This window comes from Sorex fumeus, unplaced genomic scaffold (genome assembly GCF_029834395.1).
Source record: "Sorex fumeus unplaced genomic scaffold, SorFum_2.1 ptg000014l, whole genome shotgun sequence".
NCBI lineage: Eukaryota > Metazoa > Chordata > Mammalia > Eulipotyphla > Soricidae > Sorex > Sorex fumeus.
This window is the reverse complement of record NW_026606071.1, coordinates 23471343-23492874: the sequence shown is the minus strand read 5'-3', so window position 1 is coordinate 23492874 and position 21532 is coordinate 23471343. Positions and strand designations below refer to the sequence as shown.

At 41.0% G+C, this 21532-nt stretch overlaps 1 protein-coding gene across 2 annotated transcripts in view; it reads right to left on the bottom strand.

Moving 5' to 3' along the window:
- Positions 1-1079: 1079 nt before the first annotated feature.
- The window catches only part of PARD3B (par-3 family cell polarity regulator beta), a 1231823-nt gene continuing 1211370 nt past the window's right edge, over positions 1080-21532 (bottom strand). For both annotated transcript variants that reach the window (XM_056111836.1, XM_056111837.1), the window contains one exon: positions 1080-2015. In XM_056111836.1, the coding sequence (XP_055967811.1) occupies positions 1658-2015 (358 nt within the window). In that variant the 3' untranslated portion in view covers positions 1080-1657. The remainder of the gene's footprint in view (positions 2016-21532) is intronic.

Below are 21532 nucleotides of genomic sequence, written 5' to 3'. Positions count from 1 at the left end.
AATTTTTTTTAAAAAAAATCTAAATTGTGTGAATTGAACTCAGCAGTTGTTGCTGTTAGTGGTGTGTGTGTGGGGGGGGGGGGCGGGGGGAGGTAGGGTGGCAATGGGACTAACTGAAGGAAGAATGCAAAAGGATTAAAGTACTTCAGGAGTCATTGAGCAATTCCAACTGCTGCTCCAAAGTCTGGCTGGTCCTTAGTAGTCTTTTATTTGTGTTCTCATTTGGGTCAGGTTGTAAGTTTCAGGCAGTTTCTTGAAATAAGAAGAAAATAGCTGCAGAGTGCCAAAGAAATTGTGACGGCTTTGAAAAGTGTGATTTTTGGCTTTTCAAAGCCTTGAAGCTCTCTTTTCCCAATAGGGGACCTTGCCCTGGGTCTCGCCCTGACTTTTTGTGAATGAAATAGCAGATACAGAATAATTTTGGTTCATGCCTCTTCTTCCACCCCTCCACACCCTGCTCCACCACCAAACACAAACCCTTTCTTCTTTTTATTCCCTCCCTAGTCAAACTTTCCAGAAAGCATTTTCACCTTTCGGTCTCCATTCTGGCAATCACATGCCTTTAGACACACACTTCCTTACACACACTCCCACACCCACACTCACTGTCATTTACTACCTGCTAGTTATCCATCTCCAAAGGCCACTGTTGGCCTGGCCTTGCCCCCAGGTGCATATTGTGCTGTTTGGCACTGAGTCAGGGACTGGCATCTCCAGAGCATTCCTTCCTGTGTGATCTAACCAGTGCACTGTTCTCCCCCCAAAGTACATATTAGCCCTCAAGTGGGAGCCTTGAAGTCGAGCCCCAAGCAGAGTAATTATAGGCAGGCAATCTGGGAGCTCCAGAGATCTCTGGAATGAGATATTCCCATGTGATTGTGCCAGGGTGTGCAGGCAGGAAGGTAAAAACCCAGAGGGTTTCAGCCCTCCAAACCTGATCACCTTGGCCCTTGGAAGAATCTACTTCTTCTGGAAGCTTTGTACAGTCTCCCAGGACACTAATAATGTACTGGTATCTTACTTTTATGGAAAAAAGCAAGGAAACATGAAATGCTTTTACCAAGTGGAACCTGAGAAATTTGATAAACAGATATGCATTCTTCTTCTGGGCATTAAACATTTTAGGGTGATCACTAGTATGTTGTTTTTTTCTTCTTCTTCTTTTTTTCCTCAATGTAATATGTACTCCCTTGGGATATCTCCAGATGCGGTCACTTTAAAGGCTCAACCACTCAAAAAGGAGGCTGAGGCCTCACCTGAGAATAGATGATGATGATGATGTGGGCACTTTGGGTGCTGCTGATTCTACGGAGCCTAGGTGCCCACAAGTTCTCTTGCCAGAGGGGCATCCCCTACTTTATGGTCACTGTTATCTGCCCCATTATCTTAACTCTCATTGCTCCAGAACAATTCTCAAAGTGTGTTGACTCTGGGGCAGTTTGTAAAACCCCAAGAGGCTCTTCCTTATCATTTCCCCCCTCCCTTCCTTCTTTTCTTTTCCCAATTATTAGCATCAAGTGTTAGACTCTCAGAGAGAAAAGCCTAATCTGTACCACCAGAATTCTTAACAGGAAGGTAGGCCTAAAGGTCAAGCAAGGGCAAAGGTGATGTTAGTTCTTTCTGTGCTGCATTGTGTGGAGAGCTCTGTGTTGTTCAGCTACACAGCTGCCGTCATGGGGTTCTTCTGTCGAGGGTCCTGGGTTCGGTAGGGGTACTGGTCCAGGCTGCCCCCATGGGGCCCTGACCTGCCCATTTCCGGATAGGCTGGCACTCTGTGGTGCTGAGGTGGGGAAGGTGGAACGTCTTGTCGGAAGGGTCCTTTGTGCTGGGGGGCTGGTGGGGGCGGGTAGTACTGAGGATAGCGGAGATCTGTGACCCTCAGATCTGGGGGCTGGGGATAGCCCCCTCTGGGTGGCTGCACAGGGTGAGCCCCTGGGTAGTAAGGAATCTCCCTTTCCTTGAAGAGCCCTCGAGGCGCTGCCATCCGATAGTCCATGGGATTCGCTGGTCCTCCCCTAGAAAAAGAAGAATAAACACTTAGCAGCTCAAGAGATTACCCCTAGCTGGTGCAGCCCTAGACCAGATCTAGTTGAGTATAAACAGAAGAAACATATGCCCTTTACAAAAATAAGGCATAAGGGACTGGAGAGGTTGTGCAGTGGGTAGGATGCCCACCTTGCACTTGACCAACCCAAGTTCAACCACTGGCACTTCATATGGTCACTTGAGTCCTCCAGGAGTGATCCCTGAGTGCAGAGTCAGGAGTAAGCCCTGAGCACCACCCGGTATGGCCCCAAAACAAAAAAGAAGAGGAAAAGAAAAAGAAAAACGTGGTCCCTCTTTCCTCTTCCTTTCATATTGGCTCCTGGAAAGGCATTTTATTTTTGTTTGTTTTTTTGTTTGGGGTTTGTCCCTGGTGGCACATGGGTTTTATTCCTAGTTCTGTGCTCAGGTTTGCTCCTGGGTGTACCCTGGGGACCATATGCAGTGTCAGGAAGCAAAGCCAAGTCAGCTGCATGCAACACAAGCACCTTACCCACTGTACTGTCTATCTCTCCAGCACCTGGAGGGGTATGTTATAAACAGGAAAGATGTCAGAGATTGCAGAGGATAAAGCAGCAAGAAGACAAGAGGCTAGCACTGCTCACAGGCAGGATGGAATGAGAGAGAGAGAGAGAGAGAGAGAGAGAGAGAGACTTTTCTCTGTCTCTAAGCCTCCAGTGGTGGTCTTTTGACAGTAACCAAGTAGGCTCTGAAGCAAGGTAGAGTTGACTCTCTTAAAGCTGTTGTCTTTCTCTGTGTCAAGGAAGCCTGTCCTCCATATAAGAGTAGAAACAGACCGGCTATTCAGAGCAGTGTGTCCCCCAGGTTGCATTCTCTTCTCTCTCTGGCAGCCAGCTGCCCTTCATATGGGTCATATAGTCCTGAACCAACTCTACTTGGCTCCTGTCACATCCTTGTTTGAATTTGTGCGCACTCCTCTCTGAACAGTTCCTAGGAAAATGTGCGCATCTAGAGCTAGCAGTCGCTCTCTAGGACTTTGATAGAAAGCAATTCTACTACCAAGTGAACATGTACCACCAGGCCAGTAGCAGAATGGGAAAAGCCAAACCAGCTGTGAGCTTGCTGGGGATGGGGTAGAAGCAGGCGCATAGAAAGGTCTGCAGGAGGAGGAAATTCTCACAGACAGGGACCCTGTCTGCATCTCTAGACTGAGTCAACAAGCATCTTTGGATCCGTTTGCCATAACAGAAGCAATATGTCTCCAAACAATGTACAGACGACTGCATCTCATCTAGCCTGGGGTTAAACACATGAGTTCTGTTTGCAGCTCTTAAAATGCCATAAACCTTCTGTGCACAGCTTTACCACCATCATCAGATCCTCCCTACTTTTTACCACTCTTCCTTTTATTGTATTTTTTTTTGAAAAAGGAAAACAGCAACAATAATAATTAATGGAAAAAGTCTCCAATGTCATAGTGCAAGCTTCTAGAACACTTGAAAGAAATGAGAGGGCGGCAAGAATAGAATTCTTCTGTGGTTAATCAAGCAGTGTCAATGAGGGTCAAAATCCCTTTGTAAATCGGCAGAGTTTGATGTTAAAACAGCTTGGTAAGCGCCTCCAAATCAATGCAGGTTTGACAAGCCCGAAGCTCGGGTGCCTGTGGAAGGCGGCATGGAGCACATTCATAAGGATGAACAATAGAATTTTCTCTCTACTTTATTATGTCTTAATTTGGCTATGTATAATAATGAAAGATAGATCCTTGAGCTTGGGGTAATTTACTTAGTGAGAGTTTGCAGATAAAAACATTAAATTGTTTGTGTACAAGTTATTATAGCATCAACCACTATTATTCAGTGCAGTTGGCTTTGCTCTATTTTAAATTGCCCATGACAAATAGAGCACAAATACATAATCTGTCACTCCAGTCCTGGGAAATAAGGCATCAGGTGGAAACCCTCCTTTTCCTTCAGAACATTATTTAGTAAACTTCTTGTATTCATGATATCTTTTATTGTTCAATTCTGAAGACCCTTGCCTCCTACTTCAGCCCCCTGCTCATTTATATTTCCTTTTGGTTCATGTGAAAGATTTCTGAAACACTTAAAAAAATCCTTAACCTGTGCTTTCTCCCCAAACCAACTGAAGATCTTTCTCTGCATGAAATGAAACATGTGGTTTTTCTGTACTCCTGTTAAGCCCTTGGGATAAATCACTGACATTTGCAACACACAAACATTATCTGCCTTAAAATGAACATACAACCAGTGTTCCCCCTGGACCCTCTTAGCATGAATGTTTCCGGTTTGAAAGGGAAAGCGGGAAAGGAGAAATTCCAGGCCTTGGACTTTTAGGGCCCTGGTCGCTTCCTTGGAGATTTGTCTTTTTTAAAAAGCAGAATATTATACAAAAAAGGTATGCTTAAAAAAAGGTTTAAAGTTCTGCTTCTGGAGAGATGATCCAGATGAAGGGGGTTGGGACAAAAGCCATGTGGCAGCCCAAGCTGGGCCCACATCCCCCTGAGCTGTGGCCACCTCCTCCAGGGAGGAGTGGGGTGCTGTCCCCTGGGCAGATGGGACAGAACTCAGGATAACTTGGGGTCCCCTAGTGCTTCCGCTGAGGGTAAATTAGCTCCTGGGAGTTTGCTTCTATGTAGCAAAAACCTAGCGAGGGAACCTGTTCTTTGTCAAGAAATGAAATCAAGGAAATGAACTTTTTCTGTAGAACTCATCAAAACAGTTATCATTTTAAATATTTTACAGAAAAGAAAAACAAGGTGTCGGCCTATGAAAACACTATTTAAGGTTCAAAGAATACTGGAAGAGTTTTTCTAGCTTTGATGGGTGTGTGTGTGTGTGTGTGTGTGTGTGTGTGTGTGTGTGTGTGTTTGTGTGTTGCTGTCACTCATAACAACTTTTTGCTCAAAAATGGGCATTTCTGCTGGTGGAAAATGGGCACTGGATGGGTACTCGAACATTGTATAATTGAAACCCAAGCACAAAAATTTCTAAGTCTACAACTGTACCTCATGGTGTTTCACTAATAAAAATTAAAAGAAAAATGGGCATTTTGGGAGCTGGAGAGATAGCACAGCGGGTAGGGCGTTTGCCTTGCACACACGGCCGACCTGGGTTCGATTCCCAGCATCCCATATGGCTTATGGTCCCCTGTGCACTGCCAGAAGTAATTTCTGAGTGCATGAGCCAGGAGAAACCCCAGTGCATCACCAGGTATGACCCAAAAAGCAAAAAAAAAAAAAAAAAGGCATTTCCAACAGACTTTTTGCTACAACTTTAAAATGCTTGTGGATATGTGGATATGTGTGTTTTTCACACTTAAAATGAAGACTTTTATTCATAATTTCTTGTATTATTGTTGAGGGAACAGTTTACAATACGTTAATAACGAACATTAGCAACAATGTTAATATTTATGCTTCACAATGTCACAGTACCACACACACTTCCAAGGCACCAGTATATCCCCACCACTGTCCTTACCTACCTTCTTCTTACTCTCCTCTTCTCCCCTCCCCCCCCCCCCCCCCCCGCCACACACAGTAGCTTCAGTTCTGCCACAGATGCTAAAGAGCCTGTTTTCATTGGCCACTGTCTAGTGCTTGCTTTACTTCTTTATATACCACCTATGAGTGAGATCACATGGTATTTGTCTTTCTCCTGATTTCTTTTGCTGTCTCACATCACCCTCTAGTTTTATCCATCTCATAGCAAAATGCAAGATTTCATCTTTCTCACAGTGGGATATTCTGTTTCACAACTTCTTTATCCACCTGTCTGTTCTTGGGTGCTTGCAATGTTCTCAGATCTTGGCTATCATAAATAGTATTGCCATGACTGAAGTTATGCATGTAGCTTTTCCTCTTAGTGCCTTTGTGTTCTGGGAATAGATAGCAAGGAGTGGTGCTTGTGGACTATATATATTAGTTCAATTTTCATTTATTTTAGAAATCTCTAGAGTTAGAACAATATTTTTTGGGGGTGTTCCCCAAACAATGCTCAGAAAGCTTGGGGGCCCCACCAGTGATTCTCAGACAACCAAACTGGCAGTTCAATACCTGGGTCTGAAGATGTGATGCTACCTGGGCTCCCCTGGCTGTGTTTGGGGTCTCCAGGGCTACATCCGTAGTGCTCAGGAGACCATATGGTGCCAGGTCAGGCACTTGCTAGGCATGTGCCCTAACCATTATACTATCTTCTGGCTCCTAAAGCAATGTTTAAACAGGAAAAAGACCCTGTCTTCCTCATTAGCTGTAGAAACTGATGAAGATAAAAGAGAAAGAAGAGAAAGCTGATATTTTGACTTAATTAATCCTGAGCTTTGTATTTCTCTTGTCTTTATTTGAAAATGAGTATCTGTTTAGTTATTAATTTTTTTCTTTTTGCTACTTCTGGGCGCCATGTTCATTGGTGTTTGTTTGGGTCTGCAAGGGTTGACCACTCCTGGTGGTGCTGGGAATCCAGTTCAGGGCCTGTTTTGCACATATGCCATGTAAACCTCACCAGACCCTGAAATGTAATCTTTGTATGGAAGCAAAAAATAATAGATTATGAGCATAAGAAATGCTTATCATAGTGACTGATGATTTTGAACCAACCCTGAGAAACCCAGTGATGAGTTTCTCAGGAGATGCAGAAAAAAAACCGGATCCCATTGACAAATATATTAGTACTTCAAAGTCCCTTGTTTTTCATGTGCACTCTTAAGTATTATTCATAGGTATTATTTGTCATTAAATTTTTTTCAATTGAGAAATCTGACTCCAAATGCTATTTACTTAAAGAAAGAGAAACAAGCCTATATTTGCATTTTCTATAACTATTTATAGAAGCTCTTATGAAAATATCTGAATTTTAAAATTCTCACTCTATTAATGATTAGGCTCCTTTCTGTAGGACAACAGAATTCAGAGTTTGCTTGGAAAACTCATAGCAACAATCTCAGGCAATCAGTTTCCAATTGGAAATGTCTACAATCATGAATGCTAAGTTCAGAGTGTTAATATGACAAAACAATGGTACTGACACAGAAAGAATTGCTAAGGATCACTTTCCTTACAGAGAATTTCCTCTTTTTGCCATATCAGTCAACAGACTTTAGCAAAAAAGAGACTGGAAATCAGAGACTAATTAGGTCAGGGAGCAAGGGCCTTGGAACGAAATCCTTATTATGGAAGGATGGAAGATATGCTCCTACCTCAGTTAGGATAATATTGTAGAGGGAAAGGGTTCAGGACCCTCATTTTGAGTCCTTCCATCTATCCCTGAATTCTTACCCTCCAGCCACCCATTACAAAGAAAATCTCTTTTACTGTGCTCACCAGAGTAAGTCTTTTTTTTTTTTTAAATCTCATCTCTCTTTGGCTAGTTACACATTCAGTGGAGCCTCCAAACCATATACATCCAGAGATTTTCCTTGGAACTTAGCACAACGTTTTGCATGCCTTAGATGCTCTACTGATCTATGTTGAATTTGTTCAAGTGAGTTTAATTGGAAAACCCGAAAACATGCATGGTAGCCTTAGCTGGTCAGGTGTGTGTAGGGGTTGAGCTAGTTAAAAGGGCAGAGAAATAAGAGAGAAGGTGGATTGTAGCTGATAGCTCAAACCTAGTAATCATGGGAGTTAAGATTGAAGTTTTTCAGGAGGAAGAAGAGAGGGAGAGACGGTAAATTGAGAGAAAAATTATATTGGGATCTAGCAAGACTGCAGATGAATAGTGATAATGGATTCTCATCCTGAATTTTTAACTAAATGATCTTGGAAGTGAAAGATACATCCTGAGAAAATCAATGGGAGGAGCAGTGCCTGCACAGGGAGAGGAGGTGGGAGAAGAGGAACTGGGCAGAAATAACAATAAAGAGGTCACCAGGGCATTTGGGATCCTTCATAAGAGAAATGGAGGCTGTGTCTCAGAGTCCTATCATGTATAGAAAAGGAATTCCTGCCCCAGAGAGCAGAGGTACATGACACAATGACATCGTTAGTCTTTGAGAATAATTCTCACTGCTTCCACCAGCAGAGCTCCATAACTCAGAACTGGCAGAGACTGGCAATGGTGGATGCTTAACATTTAATGCAGTTATGGAGTCAGACCTGGAGGGGGGGTGACACCTAGCATTGCTTCTGGGGGCAGTGCTGAGGATGTGGACACGTCCTGTAGTTGCCAGTATGCAGCTCTCTGAATAGGGGTCTGACAACCTAGCATGTAGCCCCTAGATATTTGAGCCTGGGAGAGAGCCCAATTCTGGAGCTTGTTAGGAACTGAATAAGTAAGCAGGCTGCTCCCAGCATCTGGCCTTGGGACATGCAGAGCACGGGAGTCTATCCACACCTGGGACCACTGGAAAGACTGTGTTCACCAGTGGAGACTCCTGAGAATAGGAATTGAGTGAAGTTTGTAATGGAAGCATGATTTGTTTTCTTGTTTTTTTAAATTTTATATTAGGCACCATGGTTAACAATATTGATAAAGGTAGGGTTTCATGCATAAAATATTCCAACATCATCCCCTCCACTAGATTGTCAGCTTCCCTCCACAGTGTTCCACCCTATTCCCCTCCTCTTCCCTCTACAGTTATATGCTTCCTATTAAAGGCCAGTTCAAGGTTTCTGTTGCCTTTGGATAATTGTTTTTGTTTCTTTACTTATGTTTCTTAAATCCCAGATAGGAGGGAGATCATTCTGTATCTGTCCCTGTCTTTCTGACTAACTGCACTCAGCAAAATATTCTTCAGATCTATCAACATAGCAGCAAATTGCATGATTTCATCCTTTCTTATAGCTGAGTGGTATTCCACTGTGTTATGTGTACCATAGTTTCTTTTCCCACTCATCTGTTCTTAGGTCCTTGGGTTTTTTCCACATTTGGCCTATTGTTGCAGTGTTACAATGTACATAGAAGTGCATGTGTCTTTTCTGAATATACTGTTTGGGATCTTGGGGTAAATACCAAGAAGAGGAATTGCTGGATCATATGGAAGCTCAATTTATGGTTTTTTGAGAGGTGTCCATATCGTTTTTCAAAGGTTGAACCTGATGACAGTCCTACCAGCAGTAGATGAGGGATCCTTTTCCTTCACATCCCCACCAATACTGCTTGTTTTTGTTATTTTTGGTGTTACTAAAATCCCAAAGTAAGCATAAAGCTCAACAGTGCAAATTAAAAAACTTCCTCTATGATCAGGCACAAGACAAGGTTGCCCATTCTCACCAACAATATTCAGTATAGTAATGGAAGTCCTCGCCATAGAAATTAATCAAGAAAGAGATAATAAGGAGATGCAGATTGGAAAATGAAGTCAAACTCTTATTTTTTCAGATGATATGATACTATACCTAGAAAACTCTAAAGACTATGCAGATGCTACTAGAAATAATAGACTATACAGTTAAATGGCAGTCTATAAAATCAATGTTCAGAAAACCATGGCCTTTCTATATAAAAACAGTGCAACAGAAGAACGAGAAATTTTTAAAAATACCATTCACAATTGTGCCTCAGAAAATCAAATACCTAGGAATCAGCTTAACAAAAGAGAATTGAAAGACTTATACAAAAAATCATAAACAAAACAAAACAAAGCAAAAATTTCTGAACCATTTTTCATCAGGGAAATGCAAATAAAAACAACAATGAGGTATCATCTCACACCAGTGATACTGGCACATATCACAGTGATTTTTTTGTCAATGACACCTTTAGACTTTGAGAATAATTCTCACTGCTTCCACTTGTAACTGACCCTTGTGCCCAGGGCTGACTCAGCTCAAATCTACAGCTGCCAAATTTCCTCCTGTCTTCACTCCTCTGAAGGAGTTGGGTGGTAGAGCCTACAAATCAGATCAGGCCACAGAGCAGAGATAAATGAGAACCTGAGGCACCTTGGAAAACAGAATGTGGAACTGGCCTAGAGAGAGGTGGCAGTTGTCACCCCCCATCAGCTTGGACACTAGTAGCCTCTTAGGAGGCTTGAATTCCCAGTATCTCCAAGAGTAACCCCTGTTCTTGGCTCTTACCCTGTGTTGGCGCTAGACTTTCACTCATTTCAGTAAGGGGTGTTGGTATACAAAGCTATAGATACCTGGGTAAATGTCTTGGATTACATCCTATACACGACAAATCTGATAGAAGCTTACATAGGAAGACAATGGAAGATAGCAACTCGATAACTAATATACAATATTAAGCAACACAAGGAAATAGGAATTTGCCACAAGAGATTGAGTGAAACAAAAGCTCAGAGAAAAATCCAAATGTAGAAAAGTGCTTAAAGAGTTTAAAATAATTGTTGCAATAACGTTAAATACAATCAGAAAACAATGGACAAACAATATGGGATTTATTGGTTGGTTAATTAATTGGTTTGGGGGACACATCTGGTGGTGCTCAGGGCTTACTCCCAGTCTAGTGCTCAAGGATCATTCCTAACTCAGGAAACCATATCCAGTTCTGGGGATGTAATTCTGGTCATTCACATCAAAAGAAAATGCCTTAACCCAATACTATCTCTCTCACCCTAATATGAAATTTAAAACAAGGAGTAACATGAACAAAATAGTTTCTTTTTCCTTCTTTTTTAATTTTTATTAAGACACTGTGATTTTTTATTAAGGTTCCAAAGTTGTTCATAATAGTTTCAGGCATACAAAGTTCCAACACCAATCCCACCACCAATGTTCCCTTCCCTCCACACTGTCCCCAGATTCTCTGTCACCCCCAGCATGATCCTCGGCAGGCATAAAACAAATAAACAGATTTTTATACGTTGATTTTCTACTCTGCCATTTTGCTACATTTGTTATTTCTAATAGATTTTTTTTGTGGTTGAATGTGCTTTTATAAAATATGCTAAATGGAGTTCGAAAATGTTATTTACTTACATTACTGGTTAACATTTTTATTTTCACTTTTTTTGTATCTTGTTCTTTTCTTTTCTTTTCTTTTCTTTTTATTAGTGAAACATCATGAGGTACAGTTGCAGACTTACAAATTTTTGTGCTTGGGTTGCAGTTATACAATGATCGAATACCCATCCCTTCACCAGTGCCCATTCTTCGCCACCACCAGTCCCAGTATCCCTCCCACCCCCATCCCCCCATCCCACCCTACTACTGTGACAGGGCATTCCCCTCCATTATCTCTCTCCTTTTGAGTGCTGTGGTTTGCAAAAAAGACATTGAGTGGCAATCTTGTTTGGACTATAGTCTACTCTCATCACGCATTTCCCATCCTGAGAGGAACCTCCCAACACCCTTTATTTGGTGCTCCCTTCTCTATCTGAGCTGCCTTTTCCCCTAGCGTGTGCGGCTGTCCTCAGGGCCATGGAGTAATCCTCCTGGTATTTATCTCGGCTATTCTTGGGTGTTAGTCTCCTATTTTGTTACTTTATGCTTCCCAGATGAATGCAATCTTTCTATGTCTATCCCTCTCTTTCTGACTCATTTCACTGCATGATACTGGTTACACTTCTTGCAAAACTGGTTTCCAGGTTATGAATTCAGTTATCTGTCCCTAAAGTTTGATATCATTCCTTCACATCTGAATGATAATCTAGCTGCATAGAGTATTCTTCAGGAAATGTTAATTCCATTGAGGTTTTGTACTATGTTCCTCTATTCCCTCCTGGCTTGTAGAGTCTTATTTTGATAGAGGTATCATATACCTTATGGATTTTCCTTTGTTGGTAAGTTCCTATCTTAATCTTGCTGCTTTAAAAATTCTGCCTCTATTTTTGGAATTTGTCATTATAATTATAATGTATTTTGGTGTCTTCCTAGTTGGGTCTATTTTCACTGGGACCCTTCTGGCCTCTTGAATCTTGGTGCCTATATTCCTCAACTCTGGAAAACTCTTTTCAATAATTTTTTAGCTATTGTTTCTTCATCACATTTTTCTTCCTGTTCTTCAGGTACTTTGAAGATTCTAATATTGTTCTGGACAGAGAAACTATTTAAAAATTTCAAACAAAATAAGGTTCTTTAAAAATTAAATAACTGAACTAAAGAAAACATGCAAAGGCTAACAATTTAGGGAATAAAATCTGTAGAGTTGGGAAGTTGGAATGTCTGGTAATGCAAACACCAGCAAATAGCAAAATAATTGTAAAAGGTAAAAATATTCCAAGAGCCCCATGAAACCACATCTTGAGGAATCATATCTGAATTGCTGTCAGTCCAGAAGGAGAAGAGAAAAATGGTCCGGAGAAGAAGTAACAGCTAAGAACTTTTTTAATTTTGGAGATAAACTGCACTTCTAAATATCATGGATTTGAAGAGTTCCAAATAAAATGAGCCCAAACAAAAAATACTTCAAGACATAGTATAAATAAAACAATAAAAACAAAAGATAAGGATAGAATACTACCAGTGTCTTGGGAAAAATGAAATTATATATAAGGGAATTTCCACAAGATGACTGCAGACATTTCCATATAAACTATATACAACAGAAGGAAATGGAATGAGATTCTTGAAGTTCTGAAAGTAAAGAATGTCTGGCACTGAGAATATTTGATGTAGCTAGATTACCATGTAGGGTAGCAGGAAAGATAAAGCCATAGGTAATTAAAAAAAATTTAAAAAGGGGATAAACAGAAATTAAAGTATTCTATCACCAACACACTGGTCATACAAAACTATGAAAGGATATCATAACACTAAAAGTAATTCCAAAAAAATTAGCAATATGCGGGGCTGGAGTGATAGCAGTGGGTAGGGCATTTGCCTTGCACGCAGCCAACATGGCCAACACAGGTTCGATTCCCAGCATCCCACATGGTCCCCTGAGCACCGCCAGGAGCAATTCCTGAGTGCATGAGCCAGGAGTAACCCCTGAGCATTGCCGGGTGTGACCCCAAAAAGCAAAAAAAAAATTAGCAATACATCCAAATTATACGACACAAAAGTAGGGAGAAGAAGAAGGAAGTTGTGGTGCACAAATAATGACCAATTCATCCAATAGGCCACAGTATTGACCTTTACATATAAACCTCAGTGAATTCTTAAAATCTATGGAGGAAAAACATAAGAAACTGAGAAGAAGGGACCAGGAGATACTCAGAGGCAAAAAAGTGTCTGCCTTTCAAGCAGGAGGTCATGAGTTTGAGAACTGGTGCTGCTTACATGTGCCAAGTATAGTCCTGGCACATATGCTGGATATAATCTAGGATCCTAGTTGTCACCACAGGGTGTGCTCACAAGTGAACATTCTGGTGTGTTTGAGCAATGCCACTAAAGTGTGTTATTCCTGGTGAGCTTAATAAAGAGGCTTGATGTGCCACCCTACTGAATGCATATGTGAGGGTCACATAACCACCTAGTGAGAACTAGAATTAGAATGAATGTGAGAAACACAAATAAATGACCGTAATCATAGTGAGTATGGGTGCAAATCAGTAAATGAAATGTGTGACCCCTTAGTCAACACCAATCAAAAGTATCATACATGAAGACCTTGTAAAGTTTATTACAGGAATGCAAGGAGGGTTTAAAAAATAACTCAATGTACTATACTATAGCAATAAATTTTTTAAATTCATGATAATGTAAATAGATGCTAAGAAAATACTTGGCACAATTCACTACCCATTTGTGATTAAAAAACACTCAATAAAATGGAGATAGAAGGAACATATTTCAGTAGAATTAAGGTCATACACTATAAAACTGTCTGATATTATACTCAATGGTGAAAAACTAATAGCACTTCCTTTAAAACCACTTTCTTTAAGATTGGGGCAGAGTAAGATTGAGAGAGAGAAAAAAAAGAGAGAGAGGGTATAGTGAGCAGAGTGGGTAGAGTATTTGCCTTTCACAGGGCCAATCAGGGTTCAATCTTTGGCACTTGTATATTCCTCTGAGCACAGAGACAGGAGTAAGCCTTGAGCAACTTCAGGTGAGGCCCCCAACAAAAATAAAAAATCAAGAATAAGATGAGGTTCTCCTATCACCACTTCTCTTTAATTTAGTATTAGAGATCTGAGCCAGCGAAATTATACAATAACAGTCATAAAAAACTTTAAGGAACCAAAAAAAGCTATAAAATAACTATAATAAAAAATATCACGAATCCAGATTGGAAAAGAAGAAATGGACATCATTTGCAGATGATATGATCATACATATATAAAAACCATGAATACTCCATTTAAAAACTATTAGAATTAATGAGTACAACAATAACATTTGTACACAGAATCAATTTGCTGCATTTATGTGTACAAGCAATGAGAAGAAATTTTAAAAGCCAGATCATTTAAAATTACATGGGCAGAAGATTTTAACAGTAGCTTTCCTAAGAAGACATACAGATGGTCAACGGAAATATGAAAAATTTCTCATCATTTTGGACCATCACAGAAATGCAAATACCACTAAGAGTTATTACCTCACACCCGTGAGAATGGTTTACATCAAAGCAGCAAACAGGTATTAGAGAGGATGTGGGGGAAAAAAATTCTTGTTGACTGTTTTTGGTAATGCAAATCGAGGCACTGATGTTGGAAAATGCTATGGAGCTTCCTTGAGAAGTTAGACACATCTACCATATACCCACCAATCCCACTTTTGTGGATTATTTGAAGACTAGAACAAAAATAATACATAAAATTATGTCTACTCTAGTGTTATTGTAGCACTATTTATCCTAGTCAAAATAGGAAATTAGGGACTAAGAGATAGTATGAGGGGTGGGGATTGGGATAACTTACTATGCATGCAGAATAATCCCTGAGCATTGTTAGGTATGGTTCGAAACAAAAAAATAGAGTAAAATAGGGAAACAACTGAAGTGCCCATTTATAGACGACTAGATAAAGGAATGTTACATTTATATGATATTATACTATCTAGTTATGAAAAGATGAAAATTTTCCATTTCTAAAAAGATGAAAGAAGCTCCAGAGCAACAAAGTTCGTCACACATTGGATGATTTCACCTATGTGCGAAATACATGATATAAAATTAATGAATTGACAAACATACTACATACAAACTAGTGGGCCCTCCCGTTGATCATCGATTTGCTCGAGCGGGCCCAGTAACGTCTCCATTGGAGACTTTGTTGTTACTGTGTCTGGCATATCGAATACTCTCGGTAGCTTGCCAGGCTCTCCGAGAGGGGCGGAGGAATCGAACTCGGGTCGGCCATGTTGTCTGCTTGTAAGACGAACGCCCTACCGCTGTGCTATCGCTCCAGCCCACAAACTAGTGGGCATTGATAATAAAACTAAGGTCACTTGAAGAGAAGAGGGAGAAAGGAACAGACAGAGGGAATAAACATTTTTTAAAAAATATTGGTAACATCCAACCCCATCAAAAAATGGGGCAATGAAAAGAATAGAAACTTTCTCAAAGAAGAAATCCGAATGGCTAAAAGGCACATGAGAAAATGCTCCACATCATTAATCATCAGGGAGATGCAGATCAGAACCACAATGAGATATCATTCCACACCACAGAGACTGGCCCACATCCAAAAGAACAAAAGTAACCGGTGCTGGCATAGATGTGGCGAGAAAGGGACCCTCCTTCACTGCTGGTGGGAATGCCGACTGGTTCAGCCCTTTTGGAAAACAGTATGGACGATTCTCAAAAAATTAGAAATTGAGCTCCCATTTGATCCAGCAATACCACTCCTGGGAATATATCCCAGAGAGGCAAAAAAGTATAGTCAAAGTGACATCTGCACTTATTTGTTCATTGCAGCACTCTTCACAATAGCCAGAATGTGGAAAAAACCTGAATGCCCGAGAACAGATGACTGGTTAAAGAAACTTTGGTACATTTACACAATGGAGTACTATGTAGCTGTTAGAAAAGACAAAGTCATGAAATTTACATACAAGTGGTACTACATGGAAAGTATCATGTTAAGCGAAATGAGTCAGAAAGAAAGGGATATACATAGAAAGATTGCATTCATCTGGGGAACATCACAAATCACAAAATCACAAATCATCCTGTTATTCATCGATTGCCTCGAGCAGGTCCCAGTAACGTCTCTTTCATCCTAGGCCTGAGATTATATTCAAGGCTCTTTAGGAGAATGAGACCCATCATTGTTTCTGGTATTTGGCATATTGGGTACGCCACGGGGAGTTTGCCAGACTCTGCCGTGTGAGCAGGCTACATTCAGTAGTCTGCCAGTTTGTCCAAAGTAGGAGTGAGATATTAAGATGTCATAATAAGATGTCGCATTCACGGCCGCGTGGTTCCAGGAGCTGGTTTTTATAGTCTCTGAGTCTTGGCTGCTGATGGGATTACATGGCATCAGGGGGCCAGTTGGTGGGTGTGACCCCCGCCTACTGGAATTTGGAGGATCTGGGTGGAGGATGGTCGGCCCCAGTCCGAGTAGGCTTGGAGATCTCGGCCCCGTAACCCGTATGGCTTTGTCCCTCTGCCAATACCTTCATGTGTGCGGAGAGTGGTCTCAGCATGGTGGTGGCTGGTCCTAGAGGTCTTCGGCTGCCGGAGCCCTGGTCGGGGTGGGGAGGAAAGCTCAACCCGCTTCCCTCCGTTCCCCTCCCTGGGGAACATAAAATAACAAAATAGGAGACTAACACCCAAGAATGGCCAAGATTAGTACCAGGAATTTTACTCCATGGCTTGGAGGCCAGCCACAAATGCTAGGGGAAAAGGGAGCTCAGATAGAGAAGGGAGCACCAAATAAAGGGTGTTGGGAGGATCCTCCCAGGATGGAAGAAGCATGCTGAAAGTAGACTATAGACCAAACATGACTGCCACCCATTGCCTCTTTTGCAAACCACAACACCCAATATATTGGAGAGAGAGAACAAAAGGGAGTGCCCTGCCACAGAGGCAAGGTGGGATGGGGGGGCTTGGGGGGTGGGAGGGATACTGGGATCTGTGGTGGTGGGAAATGGGCACTGGTGGAGTGATGGGTATTTGATCATTGTATAATTGAAACCCAAGCACAAAGATTTGTAAGTCTACAACTGTACCTCATGGTGTCTCAGTAATAAAAAAAATACTACACATGTATGCATATATACCCATAAAAAATAAAATAAAAAGTCCTTTATCTTCTTCCCCAAGAAAAATAATTAAAAAATAAATATATTGCTTTGGTTCCAACACAGAATGACTTGCAAACATTTATCTTGTTGGCAAGAAAAAAATATATACTATCATTGCTGTTGACTTGCATAGTATTTGAAACATCTAGGGAATTTTCTATATCCTGAACTTACATCGTGTTGACTTACCAGTGAGACCAACATGATTAACAGGAGCAGGTTAAGGGTATTATGTAACAGCTGAGCAGATTTATGAAATAATCAGTTAATTACTTTTTATTATGGTCCAGCAAAAATTTTGTCTTTGTTTCTGTCATAAACAGGATAGTCTGGGAAATCTTAATGTATGCACTTAAATAGGCACACAATATAGTAGGTGCTATAATGAGGATTCACGTAAAAGACATTAGGGAGGCAACATCAAAGGTAAAAGCCAGGTATGAGCACCACAGGTGATGTACCCAAGCTTGAGAAGGGATAAATATATAACAGGCTTGATTGTGGCATCCAGTTCCTCTCTGTCACAATGCTTCTCAACCTTTTCCCAACCATAATACATAAAATAGATGACTTTCATAAAGGACATAGGCACCCAAGTAGCTAGGATTATGCAAATTTCTTTACTAAACCTGTTGTCACCCAACACCCTTCCCTCCCACTCAAGAGAGATCAAGGGGATTCAAGGGAGTGGGGGCAACTTTGTTAAAAGAAAAATCTTGATCACTTAATCACTTGACTCCCTGTTAATCGTTGCTTTACTCGAGCAGGCGCCAGTAACATCTCCATTTGTTCCTGTCACGTGCTAGTGTAGCCCAATGGCATTTGTTCGTTCTAGGAATATGAAGAGCCTCAAACCAATCGTTCATGATCTTGATGAAGAAGTCTGACCATCTGGTAGGTGGGCGGCCATGTGGTCTTTTGACATCCTGTGGAATCCAGTCAGTAAGGGCTCTAGTCCAGTGGTCATCTCTAAATCTCATTATGTGACCAGCCCATCTGATTTTTGACACCTTGACAAACGAGACAGCGTCCCTGATTCTTGATCGTCGACAGAGGTCGAAACTCCGGATTCTTTCTCTCATTTGAGTGAAAGATGATACTCCAAGCATAGCTCTTTCAATTCCTCTTTGGGAGACTCAAATAGTGTTCTCATCCTGTTTGAGTAGGGCCCAGGTTTCTGAGGCATATGATAATGCAGGAAGAAAAGTGGAATCAAAGAGATGTACCCAGAGCCGGAGGTTCTTCGTCCTCTTAGTTATTTCTTCGATGCTCTTGAAGGCGTTCCAAGCCGCTCTCTTCCTCCTGCGCAACTCAGGTGCTAGGTCATTCGTAATGTTGACTTCTCTACCTAGGTACACATAACTGTTGCATTCGGAGATGGTCATTCCATTGAGAGCGAATGGAACTTCAGGAACGAGGCTGTTTCTCATAAACATTGTCTTCGTAAGATTGAGCTGTAGTCCGACCTTTCCACACTCACGGTCGAAGTCGGTCAGCATTTGTGCTGCTTGGCTAATGTTTGGTGTTATTAAAACAATGTCATCAGCAAAGCAGAGGTGGTGTGGTTGCCGACCATCTATCTTCACTCTCATTCCTTCCTATTCCAGTCGTAGCATGATGTTCTCGAGGGTGGCACTGAAGAGTTTGGTGAAATGGTATCACCCTGCCGAACCCCTCTCTTGACATCAAGGATTACTTCTTTGTAAAATGGTGAGATCCTGGTAGTGAATCCGTAATACAGCTCACGGAGGATCCTGATGTATTGAGTTTGAATGCCCTGATTGGCTAGGGCTTCCATGACCACTTCCTTCTCAACAGAATCAAAGGCCTTCTTTAAGTCAATGAACATTAGACAGAGTGGCATCTTGAACTCCCGAGAAACCTCAATGAGCTTGGTTATCATGTGGATATGGTCGATGGTGCTGAATCCTTTGTGGAACCTGGCTTGCTCGCATGGTTGTCCTTCATCTAGTGTTCTTCCAATCCTATTCAGGATGACTCGTGTGAATAGCTTGTAGATGACAGACAATTGGCAGATTGGGCGATAGTTGCCAATGTCGTGGATGTCTCCCTTCTTATACAGTCCTGCTGGTTTTCCATTGGGACGGAAACTTGCATTCAAACAGGTAGCATGTGAAGAGCCGAGCCAGCGTATTGATGAGTACAAGAAAAATCTTGATTCTGTTAAAACTTATTAAAATAAATCTCTTGCAGTTTTTGTTTCCCAAGTATCAGTGACAAGTGTTGCAATACAAATCTGATCTCAAGGCACCCCTACTTTACCAGGCTGAATTTAAGGACCATCACTATACTCATCCTCGAACAGAAATAAAATTAAGAAGTTCAGTTTGTTTAATTTGGGTAGTGGAAAGGGGGGCGAGGGGTTTGCCACACCAAGTGATACTCAAGGACTATTCCTGACTCTGTGCTTGGGAGTGATCCCTGCCAGTGCTCAAGTAATCATATGCAATGTGAGGGAACAACCTGGGTCTGCTGCACACAAGGCAAGTACCTTACCTTCTGTACTATCTCTACAGCCCCAGGTAAATTTTTAAAAAATAACCAGGGAAAATAAGTAAGAAAGATTAACTCGAAGAAAGTTTTGAGAAGAGATGAGTTTCACAGGTACGAAAATAAGGTATTGCATCATACAAGTGTGAAATCTATGAGCAATGCTGAGTACATCCAGCTTAAGCATAAACAATGAATTTTTTATACATGAAAATAATTCCAAAGGCAAAAATCTCATTATTCTTAATGTCTGTAAGGTATTATGTGTGCTATTAGCAGTCAAAGAAAGATGATTTCTTATTCCAAGATAAGCCTTTTGGGTTTCCTTTTAGGGCAAAAACTGACTGTAACCAAATTTGAGGTTCAAGTGGGAGAAAGTAACATGATGTAGAATTCTTGATGTGTAAGGAAGGTACTTAAGCCCCTTGGCAGAAAGTTAACATCTGGCAAAGTCACACAACTCTCAAACTGCACAGAGATTATTTAGGGGTTGAGTTGGTGTTGATGCTTTTTTCTCTGGTTCTTCAACAAATTCCACAAAGCTAAAAAAAGATCAGCATAAACTGACATTCTCCTAGATTTCTTGCATCACCCACATTATGTGGAGAACCGTGCTTTTAGTCTGTGTTTGGAATTCTTTCAGTGTCGGGTTTCCAGTTACCAGGCTTTCATCCTTGGTCCAGGCACTCATGTGGTCTGCCAGGATTAGTAGAGCTCTCTGCAATGTATATTACATAGCTTTGATTTCAGCATATTTTACAGAATCATAGAATATCGTGATCATTTGATGGCCTGCGCTACAGTACAATTTTAGAAAAACAATCTTAGTTTCATCACTCACATGTCCCATTGCCTTATGAGCAATGGGTCTTACTTTTTGCTAAGAACCAGAGTGGAAGGAAATTAATCACCAAATACTTTCAGCCTTTACTAACACCAAGGAAATGTTCACAAAAAAAATGAGAAAAAAATGATAATGAGGGCTCAGAAGATGTTTTTAAAACCATGTAAGACAGGTAATAGTTTTGACCACCCATGTTCAATCTCATCTTTGGAGTTTTTCAGCAATGGCCAGGATGAAAGAATTCAGTTATTAACGAACTGTACTTCAGTGAGGATGGGAGCCTAGTAAACTCATTAGGAGATGCTATCTGGAAAAAGGACCTTTAACAATGATTCATCCTCTCAGGTGGTGGGAGGTTTTCTCTAAAAATGGTCCTGTTAAAATAATCCTCTTTGTGAGAATTTTATTCAGAACCTAAAGTGGGTGCTGACCAAAAAAAAATAAACCCCAGAAAATGCAAACATGACAGCATATGAAGAAAGGAATCGCGTATGAAAGGCAAAGCTGCTGTGAGTGGCTGAAAGAAAATATGCAATACCCCATATACTTATCACTGTATCACTCTCATCCCATTGTTCATCGATTTACTCGAGTGGGCTCCAGTAACATCTCCATCCGTCTCAACCCTGAGATTTTAGCAGCCTCTCCTTTCTTTCCCAACGCTGCCATATAGGAGGCTCTCAGGGGTCAGGGGAATGAGATCCATTATTGTTACTGTTTTTGTCATATCAAATATACCACAGGTTGCTTGCCAGGCTATATGTGGATATATACTTATAATCTTATACCAAATATAATTATCCTGTGGTCTTTTTACCATAAAAGATCGTCTATTTAAAGAGAATGGCAAGCAAAAAGAACAAATCTTAATTTAGTAGACCACTAATATCATCTTTCACTTTCTGGTAGAACAGCAGTTCCTGGAGTTTCAATATCAAAACACTAAGGATTTAATCCAATTGTCATGCAAAAGACAATGGTTCAAATCTAAGGTCAAATTTGGAGGGCCAACAGGGTTGAGAGTGCAGGATCCTGAATCCTAAAGGCTTTCCCTGCCTCAGAGGAGAAGCCCGGCACTGTTTTTTTGTCCAAAGTGATTGTCTAGAGACAGACCA